General features: G+C 49.4%; 1 protein-coding gene across 13 annotated transcripts in view; it reads left to right on the top strand.

The window, feature by feature from the left end:
- ITGA9 (integrin subunit alpha 9) overlaps nucleotides 1-20,657 on the top strand; it is a 400,223-nt gene that overhangs the window by 339,795 nt on the left and 39,771 nt on the right. For 12 of the 13 annotated variants that reach the window (XM_042956919.1, XM_042956927.1, XM_042956925.1 and 9 more), the window contains 3 exons: nucleotides 4,953-5,078; nucleotides 6,895-7,014; nucleotides 11,311-11,412. In XM_042956919.1, the coding sequence (XP_042812853.1) occupies nucleotides 4,953-5,078; nucleotides 6,895-7,014; nucleotides 11,311-11,412 (348 nt within the window). Of the gene's footprint in view, nucleotides 1-4,952; nucleotides 5,079-6,894; nucleotides 7,015-11,310; nucleotides 11,413-12,637; nucleotides 12,784-20,657 lie in introns of those variants that run through there. The other variant, XM_042956921.1, reaches the window with a different exon arrangement.

The raw sequence follows: 20,657 nt of genomic DNA, 5'->3' as shown, positions 1-20,657 counted from the left end.
AAAGGCACGGGTGGTCCTCAAAGTATGGAATAAGCAGGTGAAGACAACCTTAGTGACCACCTAGGCGACCACCCTAATTGAACACAAGGACGCTGAGACCCCGGGGACTCGAACGGGCAGCTGTTAGCAGGCAGAGCTCGGGCCGACGCCCGGGACTGTCGAGTGCCCCCCAAGGCCCTCTGGGCCTTCACTGGGTGTTTCTTGCCGCCAGCAGCCAGTCACATGACCTGGACAAGTCCTGGACCTCAGGGCCTGTGGTTCCTTATCTGTCAGCTGAGGCCAAGGGACGGCGTGATCTCCAAGCTGCCTCCCAGAAACCACATTCCAGGATGCTCTGTTCCCCTTCCAGGCCGAGACAGCATGGAGAAGCCTGGCCTCTCAGCCAACAGACGCTTTTATCTCCCACACTCTGGCCAGGAGTCAGTCTTTGGCTCCAGTGGCAGAAATGGGTCAGGATGAAGGGTTCTGGGCCTCCCAGACTTTGAGCTAGTGCTTTCTTCTTCTTGATCAAGGGAGGAACGGGAAGGTCTGGTTTTCCCCCCACCTGTGCCTGTGCATGACTGCCACCCCAGCCCCAGCCTCCTCTGTACCTGAGAGGCAGGGACATGGTTATAAGTACGGGCTCTGGCGCTGGATGGCCTGCCAGCTGAGAGACCTCAGGCGGACCTCCGGCCTCCCCTTGCCTCTCAGTTTCTACATCTGTAAAATGGCGATGGTAATAGCACTCACCTCCCAGGGCAAGGACTGCACGCGCCAATGTGTGTAAAGCACTCAGAGCCTGCACACGTGTTAGGTAGTGTCGTGGCTGTTGCATACAAACCTACCCAACGTAGAAAAATCCTGCCCTTCCACGACCCGGACAGGGACTGGGTTGCTCAGTTCTAGCTGAGGGAACATCTGCACATTGGCAACAGGATTAGGTCGATCGGAATCAGACCCATCAGAGCACCAAGCAACCTTCGGTCTCCCTTTGAACGAGGACCACCCTGAACCTCCCCGAAAAATGTCATTTTCCCCCAATTGAAGCGATTCCCGTGTAACCACAGTCGGGAGCACAACTGGCTGAGATTTTCATTCACCACAGACTCAGTCTCCACTTCCCTTCTCCACATTCCCCTGGGCCAGATCAGACGTCACACGGGGTCACATCACATCGCTGTCGGCACCCTGTTCGCAGGCCGCCCAAGGCTGAGCGCCGAGGCTTCGGCTGGTGCCTACCCCCTCGCCCTGCCTCCCGGCTTCCTCCTGTTTGGGGGTATTCACAGTGCCGGGCTCCTTGCACCCAAGGGTAGCCAACTTGGCTGGTCTGGGGCTCTGTTCCCGCCCTTCCTCTCCCAGCCTAGAGACCCAAAGCACCAATTCTCAGAGCCAGGAGGAACTCTGCCTCCACGCCTGATTTCGATCGGGGACAAATGCATCGCACAAGACTCAGAGATTCTGTGTCTCTAAACCCAGACCAAAGTGTTTGTGTGACCAGGCCCCGCCCTCTCAGCAGAGGCATGCAGGTGCCCTGGGGCTGCAGCAGGACCGGTTTTCACAGTGACCTTTCTGCAAGTGTCCGTCCAGAAGACCAACAGGTTAAGTGGAGGATGCTTCAGAATGAGAAACGAGTGGAATTAAGAACATGAGCACAACACGTGCAAATTCTCAAAGGCTCAGTGAACGAAATGCTTTCCATCCACCCACCGTGTGCCCTCCGTGCCTAAATAGAGGGCAACCCCCAGATAACACAATACCCCGCTTCCCTAATGAGGTGCATTCAACACTTCTTTGGGCCAGCTTAATAGGAATCAGAAATGGGGTTGCCTTGGAGGTAGGGGATGGGACTGGACTGGAAAGAGGCAGGAGGGAACTTTCTGGAATGAGAGACAGATTGTACCTTCACTGGGTAGGTGGTGATGTGGGTGACTTCATTTGTCAGAATTCATCAAACTACACTCTGAAGATCTGTGCATGTTAGTGAATATAAACTTTACCTCAATAAAAGAAGTTAGAAACGCGAATTAAATAACTTCGACTCACAATATTTAACCTAACTATGCAGTTGCATTCTTTTTTTTAAAAGTCAATTTTTTAACGTTTTATTTATTTTTAAGACAGGGAGAGACAGAGCATGAACAAGGGAGGGTCAGAGAGAGGGAGACACAGAATCTGAAACAGGCTCCAGGTTCCGAGATGTCAGCACAGAGCCCGACGCAGGGCTCAAACTCACGGACCGCGAGATCGTGACCTGAGCCGAAGTCGGACGCTCAACCGACTGAGCCACCCAGGCGCCCTGCAGTTGCATTCTTAAAATTACGTTAAGAATAATATGTCGGGGCGCCTGGGTGGCGCAGTCGGTTAAGCGTCCGACTTCAGCCAGGTCACGATCTCGCGGTCCGTGAGTTCGAGCCCCACGTCAGGCTCTGGGCTGATGGCTCGGAGCCTGGAGCCTGTTTCCGATTCTGTGTCTCCCTCTCTCTGCCCCTCCCCCGTTCATGCTCTGTCTCTCTCTGTCCCAAAAATAAATTAAAAAAAAAAAACGTTGAAAAAAAAAAGAATAATATGTCAACTTACATTATTCTTCCCATTCGCACATCTCACAAAATGGTTTTATGCACACGTACATCCTTTGACATCAGCATGTATCATGACAAAGCCACTTTTTAAAAATTTTTTAAATGTTTATTTCTGAGAGAGAGAGAGAGAGAGAGAGAGAGCACACGTGTGCGTATGAGCACAGGCGGGGCAGAGAAAGAGGAAGAGAGAATCCCCATGCAGGGCTCAAACTCACGAACCATGAGATCATGACCTGAGCCCAAACTGAGTCTAATGCTTAACCAACTAAGCCACCCAGGCGTCCCTTAAAGACCTTAATTTTAAGTAATCTCTACACCCAACATGGGGCTCAAACTGGCGATCCCGAGATCAAGAGCTGCATGCTCTACTGACTGAGCCAGCCGGGTGCCCCGGGAAATGCAGTACATTTTCAATCCAAGCTTCTTATTGAAATTTTTTTTGCAAACCGTGAATGCCCATTTCCATAACATTGCAACGGTTTTTCTCATTTGTCTCGTGATTATTCGTGATCCTCACTACATCAGGGACGTGTGTTTTGCTTTCTAAAAGGGACTTTCAAATAGTTGTCACAGTTTGCCATACTCGCTCCGAAGAATAATTCCCAAATCTGTGTTAAATCTCATTGCTTTCTCCCCATTAATTCCCTCTGGTGACCTCGAAAAGCAGCCAAAACCAGGGCTGATTGAGACTGAATCAGGCTGATGTATCTTCCCAGATTCTGTAGTTCAAACAAAGTAATTGAGACAGTACCAAATTATGAGATATTCTTAAAGAATAAGAAGTCCTAAAACTAGGCGAGATTTGTAAAGGCAGCACACTCTTTTGTAATAATTAATTGGAGGAACTAGAACATCTTATTTGTTTTCAGATATATTATAGTAAATCCTGGCATATGTGTTTAGACCAAAGATAAAATCGAGATTAATGCAGCAAATTTGGGGATCTTATTCTATAGTTTGTTATTAAAAGATTAGCACTGTTGGCTTAAGTTAGAAGTTTCTTGCTGTAAAAATTTTAAGTTTTGCTCCCTACTGTGAATGGGAAGTTGAAACATTCTTTTTTCTTTTTTAATGTTTATTTGGGGGGGGAGGGGCAGAGATGGAGAGAGAGAGAATCTCAAGCAGCCTCAGCACTGTCAGCAAAGAGCTGGATGTGGGGCTTAAACCCACAAACCATGAGATCGTGACCTGAGCTGAAACCAAGAGTCAGATGCTCAAACGACTGAGCCACCCAGACACCCCTGAAACATTCTTGAATAAATTCAGACACACTATATTTTCCTTAAGAGCTTTAAAAATGAGAGAGTTTGATTTAAACAGATGATTCTGGTTAGAAAAGGGATTATAAACGCAGTCCTAAATTATGAATTACTAATTACAAATTTTACAACTTGACCTTAAGTTATGTCCGGTCTTCAGCGATAAGCAGGGTTATGTAATGATGTATGTAAAGAAGTCTTTGTTTTTTTCACCATATCCTCAATTTAGGCATGAAAAATAGTGTTATTCTTAAAGAAACCACCATGGAAGGCTTACACTGTTGTTTCGGTTTTTTGTTTTGTTTTTGAAATTTTTTTAATGTTGAGTTTTGAGAGAGAGAGAGACGGGGCACAAGCAGGGGACGGGCAGAGGGAGAGGGAGAGGGAGACACGGAATCTGAAGCAGGCTCCAGGCTCCGAGCTGTCAGCACAGAGCCCGACGTGGGGCTCGAACTCACGAACTGTGAGATCATGACCTGAGCCAAAGTCGGACGCTCAACCGACTGAACCGCCCAGGAGCCCCGCAGAACTCTGATTTTAAATGACGTTATAGGTCATTCTCTAGTTGGAGCAGAGAAAGGGGCCCAGAGAAGTCCTGCTGGATGCCTCTTCTCCTCTCTAGGGAGATGACTAAGGGGGGTTGATAGCACCCTAGGTATTCTGTGGAACACAGTTTGAAAACCTCTGGCAGTGGACCATGCATGAATGCTTGGTCTTAGAAGACCTGGGTTCAAAACCTGGGTTCTAGACTCTGTGATTGCTGGCAAGGACTTAACTTGAGTCTCATTTTCCTCCTCCAGACAAGGAGCGTGAAAGCTCATCTCCAGGAGTAGCTACCGGGATGCTTATAAATGTGCTTTGGAAACCATGAAGTATAAGGTTTATTTTGTTCCTTAGGTCTTACCGTCTCCTAGTGACATTTCATTCGCATGTTGTGTGCCATCTCATCTCAGTTATTTAGGGACTTCGGATTATCTGGCCTGGTTGATGGTACTACCTTCACCCTTCAGCTTTGCAGCAATATTGTCTGCTAGAGGATGGTCAAGGGGGAAGGGATGACTTTGCGGTAAGGGATTCCAGGTTCATAATTCATTCTTGGGATGGACCACTGTGACAGGTTTCTTTTCCCTTTCAGGTGGGCCAAGAGAAGGGAAACTGTTCTTTCCAAAAAAACCCAACCCCCTGCATCATCCCTCAAGAGCAAGAAAATATCTTCCATACGATATTTGCCTTTTTCACAAAGTCTGGAAGAAAAGTCTTGGTAAGAATTTGCTCACTGGTTGGGTTAACATGGGTGGTCCTCACGAGGAAGGCGAGTAGGAGATAGAGAGACTAGTTTTCTATTTGGCGTTTATTATTTTCCAAATCTGGTTTTAATCAATTGACGTCTAAAGTCACAAGGACTGTGGTCAAGTCCTATTTTTCAGCCTGAGGTTTCAATCAAAGTGTTAAATTTACATTCCAAATTCCATTGCCTGGCAAAGGGAAAACCTTTGCAGCCCACCAAGCACAAAGTAAAACATTTCTCCAACGAGTATGAGTCTAATCAAGACTGATGGTTCTACAACCACTTGGGAAAACTCCTGGGCAGTCTCCACTAAAACTAAACATCTCCGTATCCCGCGACCCAGCAGTTCCACTCTGAGGCGTACCCCCAAGAGAAATGTGTATTTATGTGCCCTAAATGACATGGATAAGAAGGTTGACAGCAATCTTCTTAGAGCTAAAAGCTGGGAACAGTCCGGATCCCCATCAACAGGAGAATGGGTAAACAATTGTGGTGTAGCCCCACATGCGGGAATATTACAGAGCAATGAAAAATACTACCCCACGCTACAACAGGAACGCATTTCACAGACATAATAATGCCTGAAAGAAGCTGGAGCCAAAGCACACATAGTATAATATTTCACTTACAGGAAGTTCAGAAAAACCAAGGCTAGCAATAGTAATGAAGTTCAGGATAGTGGTTGCATTTGAAGGAATGTCAACAGGAGAGGGCGTGAGGGAACCTGCTTCAGTACCAGAATTATTCTACACCTTGATCTGGGTATAAACATGAAAAATACATCAAGGGGGACCCTTCAGATTTATTCCATCTACTCTATGTAAGTTATACCTCCATTTTTTTTTAAAGTAAAGGTATTGAAGATACAGTTACATGCTTTCCCCAAGCCTCCTTTCCCCATATATTTGGTTATATCTCTTTAGCTTATTATTTCAGGATGGGCACATCTCACTTTTCTTTTTCTCTTTTTTCCAAAAAAAAAAAAAAAAAAAAAAGGAGGACTGTTTGCCACTTGCACTATGGGTTCTTTTGGTTTGTGTTTTGTTTTTAACTTACCTAGTGCTGATGATACAACTATTTTTAAAAGCCCTTAGCATTATTAGGTATAGTGATATCTCGTTGTTTGACAGACACAACTCTGTGTGCGGCTGGCAGTTTTACCCCAGCCACGAAACATCATGCCGGTAGGTGTGTGCGTTTTGGATTCTACCATACGAAAGAGAAGAATTCCTCTTTTGTAACTTACATTTGGAATTTAGGTGTCTGTTGGTGATTCGCGTGTTTTCTTGGTCAAACGTGCTTTTCTTTCCTCCTGTGTTTTCTTGAGTCATGATATGACTTCTGAGCCCTCTAATTTGCTCTACCTGGAAAAGGAGCACGAAAGTGTGTTTGCTAACTGCACAGGCAGAAATCACATAATGCAGGAATTACATCCTGTGCTCAAAACTCAGAAGAAAAATTCCTTTGGAATACGTAGATGTGTGTCTTTTTTGAAAACAGTCATCTGTCCCTGTGAAATCCAGTTTTCGGGTAGTGTAAACCAATGAGTGGCTTTTTCCCATTTGCTTGACCTGAAGCCGTGTTCTGGTGCCCGCAGGGGCAGGAAATCCCTCCATTGCCCTCTGGTGGCAAGAAGGAATGATCACGATCTTCCTTTGGAATTCTCTGCCTAGGATTGTTTTAGTCACCGGAATAGAAGCTCATGGAGCCCTCTGCTCCAGAAACTGCTGCGCATTTGTCTTTGTTCTTAATACCGTTTGAAAGAAAGTTCTCTGATTTCTCTTCTCAGGACTGTGAAAAACCAGGAATCTCTTGCCTAACAATGCACTGTAACCTTAGCGCGCTTGCTAAAGAAGAAAGTCGTACTATAGACATTTACATGCTGCTGAACACAGAAATATTGAAGAAGGTAATGCCCTTCGGTTCATTTAAAAGCATTGGTATTATAGGGGCGCCTGGGTGGCTCAGTGGGTTAAGTGTCCAACTTTGGCTCAGGTCATGATCTCGCGGTCCGTGAGTTCGAGCCCCGCGTCGGGCTCTGTGCCGACAGCTCAGAGCCTGGAGCCCGTTTCGGATTCTGTGTCTCCCTCTCTCTCTGCCCCTCCCCTGCTCATGCTCTGTCTCTCCCTGTCTCTCAAAAATAAATAAATGTAAAATAAAATTTTTTTAAGTAAAACATTAAAAAAAATTCTTTTAAACATTGGTATTATTATTAGGTATAGTGATACCCAGTATGAATACGCTGTATGCTAGCTAACTTGACAATAAATTATATTTAAAAAAATAAAATAAGACAGTTTTATTTAGCAATGAAAAAAAAGAGATTTTAAAAAGAAAAGCCTTGGAGTAGGTTTTCTCATGAGACACTGCCTGCCCCCTTCTAAAACGTTTCTGGCAAGTGCCATTGGTAATTCGCTGCAGGCAGATGCTGGGGTAGGGGTGGGGGACACTAGACCCTGGCTATTCTACACGCGGTCTGAGGACCAACTGTATCAGCAGCACTTGGGATCTTGTTAGAAATGTGGAATTTAAAAAGAAAAATGAAAAGACATGCAGAATCTTGGGCTCCGTCCCAGACTTCCTGAACCAGCACCCTTCGGTTTAATAAGCTCCCCGGGTGTTTTGTTTTCCACATTTAAGTTTCTCCCGACTTCAGCTTGCATCAGAATCCCCTGGAGACCTTGTTAAAATGCAGATTCCTGGGGGCTGAGTCCGAGATTCTGTCGTTCTGACAAGCTCCCATGCGATACCTCTGCCACTGCTCTGCGGACCCCATGCTAGATCAGGGGCCAGCACACCTTTTCTGTGACGGGCCAGTTGTAAATATTTCTGGCTTTTCAGGACACACAGTCTTTTGTCACAGCTCAACTTGGCCATTGTCTTGTGAAAGCAGCCATAGACAATACGCAGATGAATGGGCATGGCTGTGTTCCAATAAAACTTTATTTACAAGAACAGGCCAAGGGCCAGATTTGACCCACGGGTGGTAGTTTGCCAGTCCTTTGTTTAGATGACACTTTATTTGAGGGAAGTCCAACTTTTGATCTTCAGGTCACTTTGCTATTATGAGTTTATCAAAAGTGGCTCATTTAAAAATACCTCAGTCCGTGAATTAGCGGTTCCCTAAAAATATCATACAAATTCCCTGTGATTTATTTTAACATAAGAGCCGCTGAGTATGAAAGGCCACAGCCAACCAGCTGCTTTAAAAAGAATCGCTTGGGAAGATAAAATAAAATATGCATGTTAGCTACAGAGATTCTATTTATTTTCCTCTGGAAAAACTGTGTGTGTTAGTCGGTATAAACCTGAATGAATATCTTTAGAAAAGTCATCCCAATGTTAGTTTTAAGTTAGGCATGGCAGTAGCATGCTGACCTGAGAAGTCACAGGCACGAGAGATTCAAGATGTTTCGCCCACTTTTCCATCTGTGACTGGTGCGGCCCCCACACGCCCAGGGAGAGCTGCGCACAATTCTCTTTTCCTTGGTTTCCTTTGCAGAGAAACCAGTTTGGGGCCAGTTGGGCTCTCCCGGCAGTGTTTCCCTGTTGCTCCTCTCCCTGAAAAAAGGACAGCGTTGGGGGGTGGGGGGCAGCACCCGGGTGGCTCAGTCGGTTAAGCATCTGACTCTTGGTTTTGGCTCAGGTCCTGATCTCATGGTTTGTGAGTTCAAGCCCCGCCTCAGACTCTGCCCTTGTCAATGGGCAGCCTGCTTGGGATTCATTCATTTTCTCTCTCTCTCTCTCTCCCTCCCCTTCCTCCCTCCCTCCCTCCCTCTCCCCCTCCATCTCTGCCCCTCCCCCACTCACTCTCTCAAAAATCAACAAATTACAAAAAAAAGAAAAGAAAAGGGACAGCGTTGGGAGAGGACCAGGCGAAAGCTAGAGTCCCAGTGGCCGTCCTGTGATTCCGGAAGCGTGTCTGGAAGCCCCGCATCGCAGAAAGTGCCTTCCCCACGTGGGCCTCCTGGGTCAGGCTGAAAGATCAGGCTTCCGTATACTTACCTGTCCCGTTCATCTTCCTGACAAATGGCCCCGGTGACAGTTTTATTCCCCACGCCACACTCGTCACTGTGGACGAAGCCCTGATCCGGGCCCGGACGGCAGGGGGGAGGCCATTCTGATTCCTCCTGCGCCCTCAACCCAGATGTTTGCCGCTTGCACTCCGTCATTTGTCCTTAATTGAATTGCAAGGCCTCAGGCCTTTCTTGTGTACACGGCTCAGTGGCCTGGCCTTCTGCGTGACTCTCCCTGTCAGTGGCCAGGGGTAGCCCTTTGCCAAGGATCATGTCCCACTGACCGCCGTTCCCAAGGACCATCCAGTCCAGTCTGCGCCCTGAGAGACAGCCGTGGGGTGTCGTGTGTAGGTGCTGGACGATCGGTCTCCCTGAAAGTGCCCTTTCTGCAGAAGCCAGAAATTTCAGGTGCAGAGGAGAGCCTAAAATGAGGCTGCCCTGGAACCAGATGGGTCCCCAGCTGCTCCTAGAGCTTGAAATGCAGAATGTCAGTCCCCTGAAGCCAGCCATGACCTCCCTTGGGGAGTGAGCACCAGACGAGACGCCCCAGAGCCCTCTGGCCTCCCTAAGGGTATGGAGCCGCTCCAGCCTTGAGGTTGGCCTGGGCCTCCAGTTGTGTTTATTTTCCTTTGACCTCAAGGTCCAGCCCCAGACAAGGGAATTTGAGGTTTTATTGTTTTGATCTTAACTAGTTTTCATTTGAAATGCAGGGTCTGACTTTTTAAATTATCAGAGGATTCAGATTGCTCTGAAAGTGCCCTTCTCCAACCACAGGGAGGCCTGTCCTGGGGCGGGCTGTTCATCTGCCCTGCCTTTAACTCTGACAATTACCACCATCATTGTTATTATCCTTGTGATGATGAGGATCCACGGTGACGATTAGTCAAGGTTGCGAAAAAACCACACATTTACAAAACTGTTAAATTGGTAAAAGATTATTCGCACACAGAATTATTTACTGCTGGAGGAGAGCTGACGGGAGCGGTTCATTTGAGTGACAAGCTTCCCAGAAGCATTGAAAATCGGTTTCACCACCGTTTAAAAAAAAGGGACAATAATTAGCACATACCTCCCAGGTGAAGCAGGCAAAGTGGCCTCCCCGTGTGCCCTCCCGGGAGGGTCTTTGTGGTTTCTTTGGCAGAGATGAGCAGAGGGAACTGTTTTCTCTGAGAGGGTCCTCTGCTTTCACTTTCGGGGGGGGGGGGGTAGGTTTTACCAGAAGTGGGTCAAAGCTGGCATCTGATACATACCTCCTTGTGTGGCAGGCAGACTGAGGAAGTGTGGGTGGGTCTACTGCAAGTCACCTCGCTGGCAGAGCCCCAGCCACCCCCACAGGTGGGCTGCCGAATGTTCCAGTTGCCCGCCTATCCTGCTTCCTCACCAGAAGCCAGGCTGGTCCTCCACCCACAGTCAAGGCAGCACTGTCTGTACCACTGGCTCAAGCTGCTGACCCTTCCCTGAGCCGCAGTTTTGCCCTCTTTCCAGATCCCAACCCCATCCCTGCCTGGTGGCCATTTTCTCATTCTGTGGATCTGAGCCCACACCAAGGCCACTGCTGGTGGGCTCTTCCTGAGTCTTGGATGTGCCCAAGCCCACCCCAGTCTCCTTACTCCTCAAGCCATGGCCTGATTTATAAGCTAGATGTGTCCCTCTCTCATCACCCCATCCAGCCTCCTCTCTCCATGTTAAATGGTTTTGACCCCCAGACAGCCTCATTGAAGGGTAAAGAAAGAGTTAAAAGTAACTCATGTGAAGGGTTTGAGGGTTGTGGTCAGAGCAGGAAGATGCTTGAGAAATAGAAATCAGATGCCTTCCATGGAATGCCAGGCCTGGATTTGTTGTACACAGTTAAGCAGTTTTATTTATTTTCTCCTCTTTGTGAGTATGTCAATATCAATATCCAAATATCTGGCTCTTACCACTTGGAAACCATAGCACACAAGCTTGCGTGTATCGATGACTGGCAAAACTTCAGCTTTTCAGCATCCGCCATAGCAGGAAAGAATTCTCGAGAGACAGACTGGAAACCTCTGTTTACGTGGGTGCCTGGAACGGGGAGGTACCTAGTTCAGGGATAAAATTTTCGTCCGGCCCACATGGAATCTTGGAATTCAGTTCTTCCTGCTACTTTGAGGCCCAGCCGTTGTCACTGAAAAATGTGTCACTGAGTTGTGTTGTTTCCTCCACAGGACAGTTCATCTGTCATCCAGTTCATGACCCGTGCCAAGGTCAAGGTGGATGGTGCCCTGAGGGTGGTGGAGATAGCCAATGGGAACCCAGAAGAGATGACGGTGAGTCAGCCAGCCTTAGAGCAGCCCTCCTGGGAGGGTGAGGGAATCTGGGTGGCTTGGTGCTAGAATTTGAGGGTAAAGACAGTCTCTGAGCCAAGATGTTGGCTTTGCGGTAGACCCAAGACCATGCCTGCCTTGGCTCCCAGGCCCCCACGGAGAACTGCTGCGGTCTGCTCTTGTGATAGCATTGTTCTTTACTGTGCCATCATTATGTGAAGGCTCTCTGCTATGACCAGCTCAAGGAAAAATAGTCTGGAAGTACCCTTGACAGGGCTTGGATTTCCACGCTGAAAGCCAAGACTATTTTTATCTTTCTCAGACCTTTCCCTGAAACCTCATCTGCCTCCCCAATCATATTGCTCCATGGATAAACACTAGGCGTCTTGAAAACAAGTGGTTTGAATAACTTTAAAGAAGTCACATCCAAATTTCTAAGCCCTACAACCTTCTGTCACTCTCTGCCCCCTTGTCCTGCCTAAAGTGCGGGGGATACAAGCTTCAGAGACACAGGAGGGTGCGGCAGCGGGAGGCGTGGATGTGGGGGTGTGGGGGAGGCTGGAGGGGAAGTGTGGCCTTGGGATTGTGCTGCCTTTTACGGGTTTTCAGGGGTCGGGAGGGGAGGTGCATTCTTGACACTCACTCTCAGATCCCGGGCAGATAGAAAGGGTCGAGACAGCAGCCTGCGAACGGGTTTTGCCACCGAGCGAGGCAGTGACGCTACCTCTTTGCATCTACTTCCCTGGAACTCACCTCCTCTCAAGGGACTCTTGGAGGGGTCGGTGTTGCCGTGACAAATTTACAAATGTGATAAAGTCATAGAGGTTGTGTACCTGCAAAGAAAAGGCTGTTAACTTATTTTGCAACAACAATAGGAGCACCACGTGTCTCAGTGTTAGGATATGAATCAGCCCAAAGCCCATTCTTGTAAGACCCTGAAAAAAAAATAAGTCTCCGGGGACTGCAACGAAACCTCAGTCCTGCTCCTGTGTGTGGTGAACAAGAGCCAAGGGCACCAGCTAGTGCGGAACGAAGGTGAATCTGGGAATGGGGGAGGGTTATTAGAGCTGCACCAGGGCTTGGGCATACCATGTTCAGTGTGGGCAAGGGCGGCCAGGTGCAGAGCTGGACTCCTCTGTTCACTCTGAGAAATTGTCCAGGCACTAATTTTAATAACAGGAACCAGAAAGGGTGACTTGGAATGGCACTGGCGTCTCTCACCCTCTAGGGCGAGTTTTTCCAGCGGACCAGGTGTTCGGAGCTGGCTTTTGCCTTCCCCTCGCCGCCTTTTGGCCATTTCACTGCTAATTCAGACCCTCGCCTGAGAAGTGAAGGAGACTGGTTCATCGCTCATTGTCATAGGTCTGGTTAAAAAGTTTTATAGCCCAACATGCGAGGTTTGGAATGTTTGAGTAGACCACGGTGTTCCCGCTTGAGAGCTAAGGGATGTGATTTAGCAGGTTTCCTACAGGTGGAATCCCTTGTGTAGATGAAAAACCAATTGACTGGGCACATCGCCCTCAGTGACAACACTGAGCTGTGGGATCCGGGAGGACGTTGCTTAACATCCCATTGTTGGCCTTCTGAGTCATCTGTATGCCCCCAAAATGCCACTTCCATTAACTACTGTTCCATTTTGAGCACTATGGTGATATTTTCATTATCAAGAGCTCTATGAAAGCAGCTCTCACTTCCAATGATTTTGCTTTAGGACTGACCCATCAGAATCCTACAATGTCGCCTTCTCCCTCCTTTCCAGGACTTTGCCTTTCAACCCATGAGCTAGATGAAGTCCTACAGTCTGTTCTCAACTTTCCTGGCAGGAAAAAAAAAAAAAAAAGTCTTTTCTGAGTAGGAAGGTTTACTTTTTTAGAACAAACACGTTCTTCCCTGCATGAGTCTTCTGAAGGCCTGGCTCTCTGTCAGCTATCTATTTGAGGGGAAATTTCCATGGAGGCTATAGCCACCAAATTTAAACCGGGCAAAGTTTCACAAGATTTTAGATGAGATACCAAATTCTGATGGCCTTGGAATGAACAGGAAGTGTCCTTTCAGCTGGTAAGGAGCAGGGTGTGGGTGAGAAGGGGAAATAATCTGATTTGTAACCACATAATGTGTATACCGTGGTAAATTTCCCCAATCAGGGAATCAAGTGATTTTCCTGGGACTCTTTGGATCTTTTCTTTTTATGCTATGGTCTGAGTGCTTTACAAAGCATTTGAGTGAATAACTAGAAATATGTGATCGATTTTTGAATGTTTATTAATAAATAGATCTGGAGGGTACTTTCGGGGGGGGGGGGGGTGGGGAATGTCTATGACCAGCCCCATCAAGCTCACCTGTACAGATCCAAACCTGAGAGCTCCAGGTGAGATCTGTCGTGTTATAGTCTGTACTGGTTGCCAAGTGCCAGTAGTATGCTGCATTTCCTATTCTATTCAACCCAGCCCTTTTTTTTTTAAGTTTATTTTTATTTATTTTTGAGAGGGAGAGCAAGCGGGGGAGGGGCACAGAGCGAGGGAGACGGAATCACAAGCAGGCTCCACCCTTTCAGCACAGAGCCCGATGCCGGGCTCAGACTCACAAACTGTGAGATCATGACCTGAGCCGAAATCAGCTGCTTAACCGGCTGAGCCACCCAGGCGCCCCGACCTGGCCCGTCTCACTTTTCAGGGAGATTTGCCAACAACTGAGGCTAGAAACTCCCCCAGGACAAACCAGGAATCTGGAGGATCAGCTTTACTACTGCGAGCCACCATCCCCAACCCCCTTCTCAGGCTGGATGAGAAGCTTGTATGAATTACATAGCACACCGATTTTCTTGATATTTTCCAGCTGAAGAACATAGGATACACACATAAATCCACAGGTGAAGAAGTCATTGCCATGTGGAGTGTATACTGGGCTAAGACCTTAGGAGCAAGCGGGAAGGACTGATTCTCTTTTTGGCAGAGTCAGAATGGGTTCGAAGGATATATGGCAGCTCTCAGCATTGCCAGGAAGTCTGGAGAACCAGGCTGAGGGCAGGAGAGGAGTCCAGAGACCTGAGGAGCCAGGACCACGGGCTCAGGCCATGGGAAGAGTGCACGTGATGCTTTGGACACAGCTGTCCCTGGCTTCTCTCAGCCTCTTGCTCTGGAGTCAGTGGGGAGCCTCTCACTGGCCGAGGTTGGGTCCCTGTCACCGGGAGACCACACCCCAGGGAAAGCAGACGACTAGCATCTCTGTGACACCATTGCCCTGAGACTTACACAGAGGAGGATTCCCCAGCACTGGAAGGGAGGGAGGGGGTCAATACAGGGCTGCCAAGAAGTGACAGTTGTCCCCTCTCGTGGGCCTCTCTTATCCTGAGGATCAGCATCAGGCCAGCTAACCCCTGGCTCTTCTTGGGGCGCCCATCTGAGCCACGCTTCGTTCAGTCATTGAGACCACTCTGTTGCTGGGAACTTCCTGGGCCATCTGCAGCCTTAGTGAGAGAATGTGAAAATCTTTGTCCAAAGATGGTTGAGGAGTGTTTGGGCTTTTTTTCCCTTTTTTTCTGTCTTTCTTTTTTTAAGAAATAGTATGTTTGAAGGGGTGATACTTCCTTGCGTATTTGACAGGGCAGGCGTTTGGGGCCCGTCACCTTCTGCCATGGTGCATGGGAACCATCTGTCCACACTGGGGCGTTCACCTCCCTCACGCAGCCCACTGCCCTCAGCACCCCTTCAGATGGGTCAGAATTTTAACAAGTGCCTGGAGATTTCCTTGTGCCCCCCCCCCCTTAGAACCACTAAGCCTCTGCCTCTAGTGAACGAAGGACCTCTGACACTTGGGAAGAAGAAATGACTTGCCCGGCATCTCACAGTGACTGAGGCAAGAACACCGCGTCCCAGCCTGAGGCTCCTTCCCCCTCCCTGCCTCAGCCAGCCAGTCCCCCAGGAAGTCACTGAGCCTTTGTGGGTGAAAGGGCCTGGACAAAAGCAAAGTCTCCAGCATGGAAAGGAAATCGTTGACTTGTTTTAAAGTATCTCTGTTAAAACCGCCCAGGTGGCCTGGGAGCCCAGCCAGCTCCTTCAGGCTGGACCTGGCTGTCCTCACCCCAGAGGGGGCCTTCCCTTCTCGTTCTAATCAGACCCCAGAATGAAGCCTCAGCATTGCAGCCACACTTTCGCTTCTAAAGTCACCTGCCCAGCCAAGCACTAACCGAGCAGGGCAGCAAGTACAGAGTTCATTTTCTCTGAAGCCATTTCCATCCAACTCCCAAGCTCAGCCCTTTCGAGAAGCCAGTCCTCTGTGAATGCAGAGGACTGCATCTCCCCTCGGGAGTCAGAAAAGCCCAGGTTCCAGCCCTTCTCCCTCCCTGTGACTTTGGGGATCAGGTAGGCTGTGTGAGCCTCAGTTTCCTCATCCATAACACGGGAAAGCTGCTTTCTCCGTCCTAGAGATCTCCTCCCTTGTTCTGCAAACCGCCATTGCCCCCCAACCAAAGACACAAGCCGGGCCATCTCAACCAGACGGGCGTCACCTAACGCGGTAAACAGAGACTATTCTCAAAGATGCCACTTGTGGTCCTTTTGTTGTGCTGCTTCTTGATGGCAGCTTTACAATTTTTACAGTCACCGAGTAGATTGTGACCTGTACTTTACCGTTTACGTGGCCAGTTACACTTAAAATTCGGTTCCACGAGGCAAGAGTTTTTCCCCCTCGAACCTCAAGTTACATTGAGACGTAGGTTGCAGAAGAGGGTCATTGGAAGGTCACCACCAGTCCTACTCCGCACCCACCAGCCCCACAAGTGAGAATTAAGTTATAACCATAAGAAATTGAGAAGTATTCCAGCAAAGTTTGCCAAAATATGAGTCCTACTTCCTAATAGTCACATTTGCTTATTTGTTTGATGAATATTTACAGGGGCCTTGCTAAGAGCCAGGTACCGTACTAGGCAGGCACTAGGGATAAGATGGGGAACAAAATAAATGTGGCCCCGGCCCTCCCAGGGCTGATTGAGGGGACAGAGGATGGGAAACAGGGAAGCAAAGAAGGATTTCATTGCAAATTAAGGTTAGTTCTGGGGCGCCTGGGTGGCTCAGTCAGTTAAGCTTCCGACTCTTGATTTCGGCTCAGGTCATGATCTCACTGTTCGTGAGACTGAGGCCGCTCTGAGTCGGGCTCTGTGTTGACAGTGTGCAGCCCGCTTGGGATTCTCTCTCTCCCTTTCTCTCTGCCCCTCCCCTGCTTGTGCACACATGCTCTCTCTCTCTCAAAACAAGCCTAAAAACATTTTTTAAAAAAACAACAACAAATTGAGGTTAGTTCTACGGGAGCAACCTGCTTTCTTTTCTTTCCTTTTTTTTTTTTTAATGTTTATTTATTTATTTATTTTGAGAGAGAGAGAATGAGTGGGGAGGGGCGGAGAGAGAGGGCGAGAGAGAATCCCAAGCAGGCTCAGTGCTGTCAGCAGAGCCCAGTGTGGGGCTTGATCTCACGAACTGCAAGATGATGACCTGAGCAAAATCAAGAGTCAGACGCTGAACTGACCGAGCTCCCAGGGGCCCCCTGGGAGCAACATGCTTTCTCTTAAAGGAGTCAGGGAGTCTTTCTCCAAGGAAGGTGAGACCTAGAAAATGAGAAGGAATTGGCTTGCCAAGGATGGGGAGAAGCGCCCCAGCTCAGGGGGAGAGCTGCTTAAACACCCAAGCGGCCCGCTGTGCTCACAACTCGAAGACCAGTGTGGCAAGAGCCCGCGAACGGTGAACGCATCTGTGGGGAAACACACGGGCAGGTCTGCACTGTGTAACACCAGAGGGGGCAGTGGCGAAGGGAGGCCATGAAAGCTTCTGTTTGAAGAGGGGAATGGCATGATCTAATACACAGTCGACCTTTGAACAACACAGGGGTTAGGGGCATCAACTCCTGTTGCTGTCAGAAATCCACGTAGAACTTTGGACTCTCCCAAAACTTAACTATTAACAGCCTGCTATTGACCAGAAACCTTACTGATAACGTAAGCAGTCAATTAACATGTAACTTGTATGTTATCCGTATTATATACTATGTCCTCTGTATTATATACCTATATACGGATATGTAATAATCTGTATTATATATCTGTGTCCTTACTATGTATAAAGTAAGCTAGAGAAAAGAAAATGTTATTAAGAAAATCATAAGGAAAAGAAAATACATTCACAGCACTGCACTGTATTTATTTTTAAAAATCCACACGTCGGGGCGCCTGGGTGGCTCAGTCGGTTAAGCGGCCGACTTCGGCTCAGGTCATGATCTCATGGTTTGTGAGTTTGAGCCCCGCGTCGGGCTATGTGCTGACAGCTCGGAGCCCGGAGCCTGTTTCGGATTCTGTGTCTCCTTCTCTCTGACCCTCCCCCATTCATGCTCTGTCTCTCTCTGTCTCAAAAATAAATAAACGTTAAAAAAATAAAAAATAAAAAATCCACATGTAAGTGGAACTCTGCAGTTCAACCTGTGTCGTTCAAGGGTCAGCTGTGTATTCTTTAAAAACCACAGGCTCCGGGGCGTCTGGGTGGCTCAGTCGGTTGAGCGTCCAACTTCGGCTCAGGTCGTGATCTCACAGCTCTTGAGTTCGAGCCCCACGTCGAGCTCTGTGCTGACCTCTCAGAGCCCGGAGCCTGCTTCGGATTCTGTGTCTCCCTCTCTCTCTGCCCCATCCCTGCTTGTGCTCTGTCTCTCTCTGTCTCTCAAAAATGAATAAACATTTAAAAAAAATTTTTTTTGCTCTTTAATAAAAAAAAAAAATAGTGGCTCTCACTGCATGGCCAAGGACAGGCTGAACCACATGAAGAATAAGCCTCTTCCTCCCCCAAATCCTCAAGAGTCTTGGTCAGTTTATCCTAAACCGATGATTTCTGGTTATCATCGCGATCGCTATCATCGTTGTTATTTTTGTAAACAACAGAACCCACTCCTAGGTTGAAATACGCTTCAGTTGTCTCAGGGGTGGGGAGCCTGGCATTTCCCCCTTCTCCGTTTCCCTTGGTGGACGCTGTACCCCACGCCGAACCCCTGGACTCCAGAGAGTTCTGCTACGAAAGGTGGTATTTTAGGACAAGACTGCCGTCCGGTCCATCAACTTCTCTCACTAGACACGAGTTGAACCCCCAGTGGGTATGAACCAGCATCACTCTATACCCTCAAGACTTTCACAGCACACGCAAGTGGGCACGCAGACATGCTCGCAGCCCGGTGTGGTTATGTACTGCGAATGCCCGGCTGAAGAGGTTAGGGCGGGCTGCGTGGGAAGAAACAGCGACCCCTGAGCAGGCGCCGAAGGAGTCTTCTAAGGGACGGGCGAAGGACAGGCATTCCACAGGAAGTCGTGTGGTGTCCGAAGCTAGGGTCTCAAGGAGCAGACGTGAGATGAGCGTGTGCGTGCAACCGGTTTATTAAGGAAGTGCTCCCTGTGAGCCCAGGAAGGGAAACTGAGGCTCCAGGAGGTGAAAAGACCTTCCACCCTGAGGCGCCACGGCTTGTCGGTTGAAGAGCCAGGACGGGCTGCTGGGGCTGGCTGTTTGCAGGCCCCGAGCCTTCCTTACCCCTGTGCTCCTCTGCCCTGTGCTGGCCCGTTGCCCCGCGCCCACACGCACGGTGGGAAGGCCATTCTGAGCAGGTGGTAGGGATCACAGTCCTGGGTGGTAAGCAGCTGGCCCTTTGTTTCAGGAGCGACCCTCGGCTCTGGTGGCCTGAGCAGCGCATCATGTGCCGACCCCGGGGTCTGTTGATTCCGGCGCTCTTCCTGGTGAGGCCTGGTGCCTCACCAGATGCATAGCTCCTCGTCCGGATAGCCCGAGGTGGATGAGCTGTCCTCTAAAGAGCAGCCGTGAGGATTATCAGCAGTGGTGGCTATAACACCTCCCAAGGCGGCGTCGAGAACTCGGCCCGTTCCCAACAGACGCGGCCCGTGATTAACCACAAGGGGATTATGGCACCAGCCCAGCTCTCGCCTCTGCAAATTCTAACAGAGCAGGCCATCTCCGACACCCGCCACCTGGCAGCCACGGGCACGGGTGACGTCTCTGTCTGTCACGGCACAGACGTATGATGCTGGTCCCGCCAAACGCGCAGTTTATTTTCCGTTCATTGATGTGGTCTCCAGAAGTGTCCCTGCTCCCCTGAGCGGGTGTGCTTTCCGAGGGCTGTGTTCTGAGAGCAGTTTAAGACGTGGTTCTGCTGAGAACATCGCCTCCCCCCTCGCCTCCCCCCTCGCTGGCTGTTAGATGTAATCAGAAGCAGGTGGAAATGTCATTTCATCGTCCCAGATGTTCCGTCCCCTCCACTTTTTCTCTTACTCGAATTCCTGCTCTGTGAGGTGTGTGTGAGGTCGACTGCAGAGAGCGTCTTGCCGTCGTAATTGACCTTCAGCCGACCTGGGTCTGAGGCTGAACCTCCCTTTGGGTGGTGCCGACTGCACCGTCCCCTCAGCACCGGAAACCCGTGCCCCGCAGGGGCCTGGGCCAGGCGCACCCCGTTGTGGTCACGTCCTCAGGCCTCACGGAGACCTGAGCGTTGCCAGCTGTGACACGAGGCCTACTTGCGGCGGTGGGAATTTGAAAGTTTCCAGAAACACAGAAACGAGTCCAGCACTGTGATTCGCGTTTGCCAGCTGCCTCAGACCGGAAGTTGGCTTCCGGAGGTTCCCAGACACCGGCTCGCCAACCTCAGGTGCGTGAAACTCCCCAGCAGCCGGCGGGACGCCCAGGATGTGGGCCCGCTCTTGCCCCGGCCCGACGTCCGTCCTCCTCAAAGCCTCTGTGGAGACAAATCCTCAAGCCCCTCCTTCTCTTACGCGTTATTAGTTCACGTCCGGCACACGAGCCTCCCGGCTTTCATCCACGGCCGTGCCATCAGCCACCCCCTCGCCGGGCAGAACTGCCACCTCGGGTCTCCCGGCCTCCACCACCAGACCCCCCCACCGTCCGCAGATCTTTTCCCCTTTTTCCTCACCTCCTTTCGTGCTGGAAGCACGACATCTCCCCTGCACCACTTCCCCTACAACCCTGCTACCAGGGCTGTTTGTTCCTTGAACCCCGCCCCGTGTGAAGTTCTCCCTTCTCATCTACCGTCGTTTTTCAGCTAAGTGCTCCCGGCAAACTGTGAACCGTATCCCTCCCCGGGTCCAAACCCTGCGTCGGATTCCCGTTTCTCTTAAGATGAAACGTATGACTCTTAACCCAGCCTCCAGCCCTTCCTGTCTCTCCAGCTTCACCTTGAACGTCTTCCTTTGGCGCCTT

The sequence above is a fragment of the Panthera tigris genome, chromosome C2 (genome assembly GCF_018350195.1).
Source record: "Panthera tigris isolate Pti1 chromosome C2, P.tigris_Pti1_mat1.1, whole genome shotgun sequence".
Classification (NCBI taxonomy): Eukaryota; Metazoa; Chordata; class Mammalia; order Carnivora; family Felidae; genus Panthera; species Panthera tigris.
The sequence above is the reverse complement of the archived record's forward strand: the minus strand, read 5'-3'. Positions and strand labels throughout refer to the sequence as shown.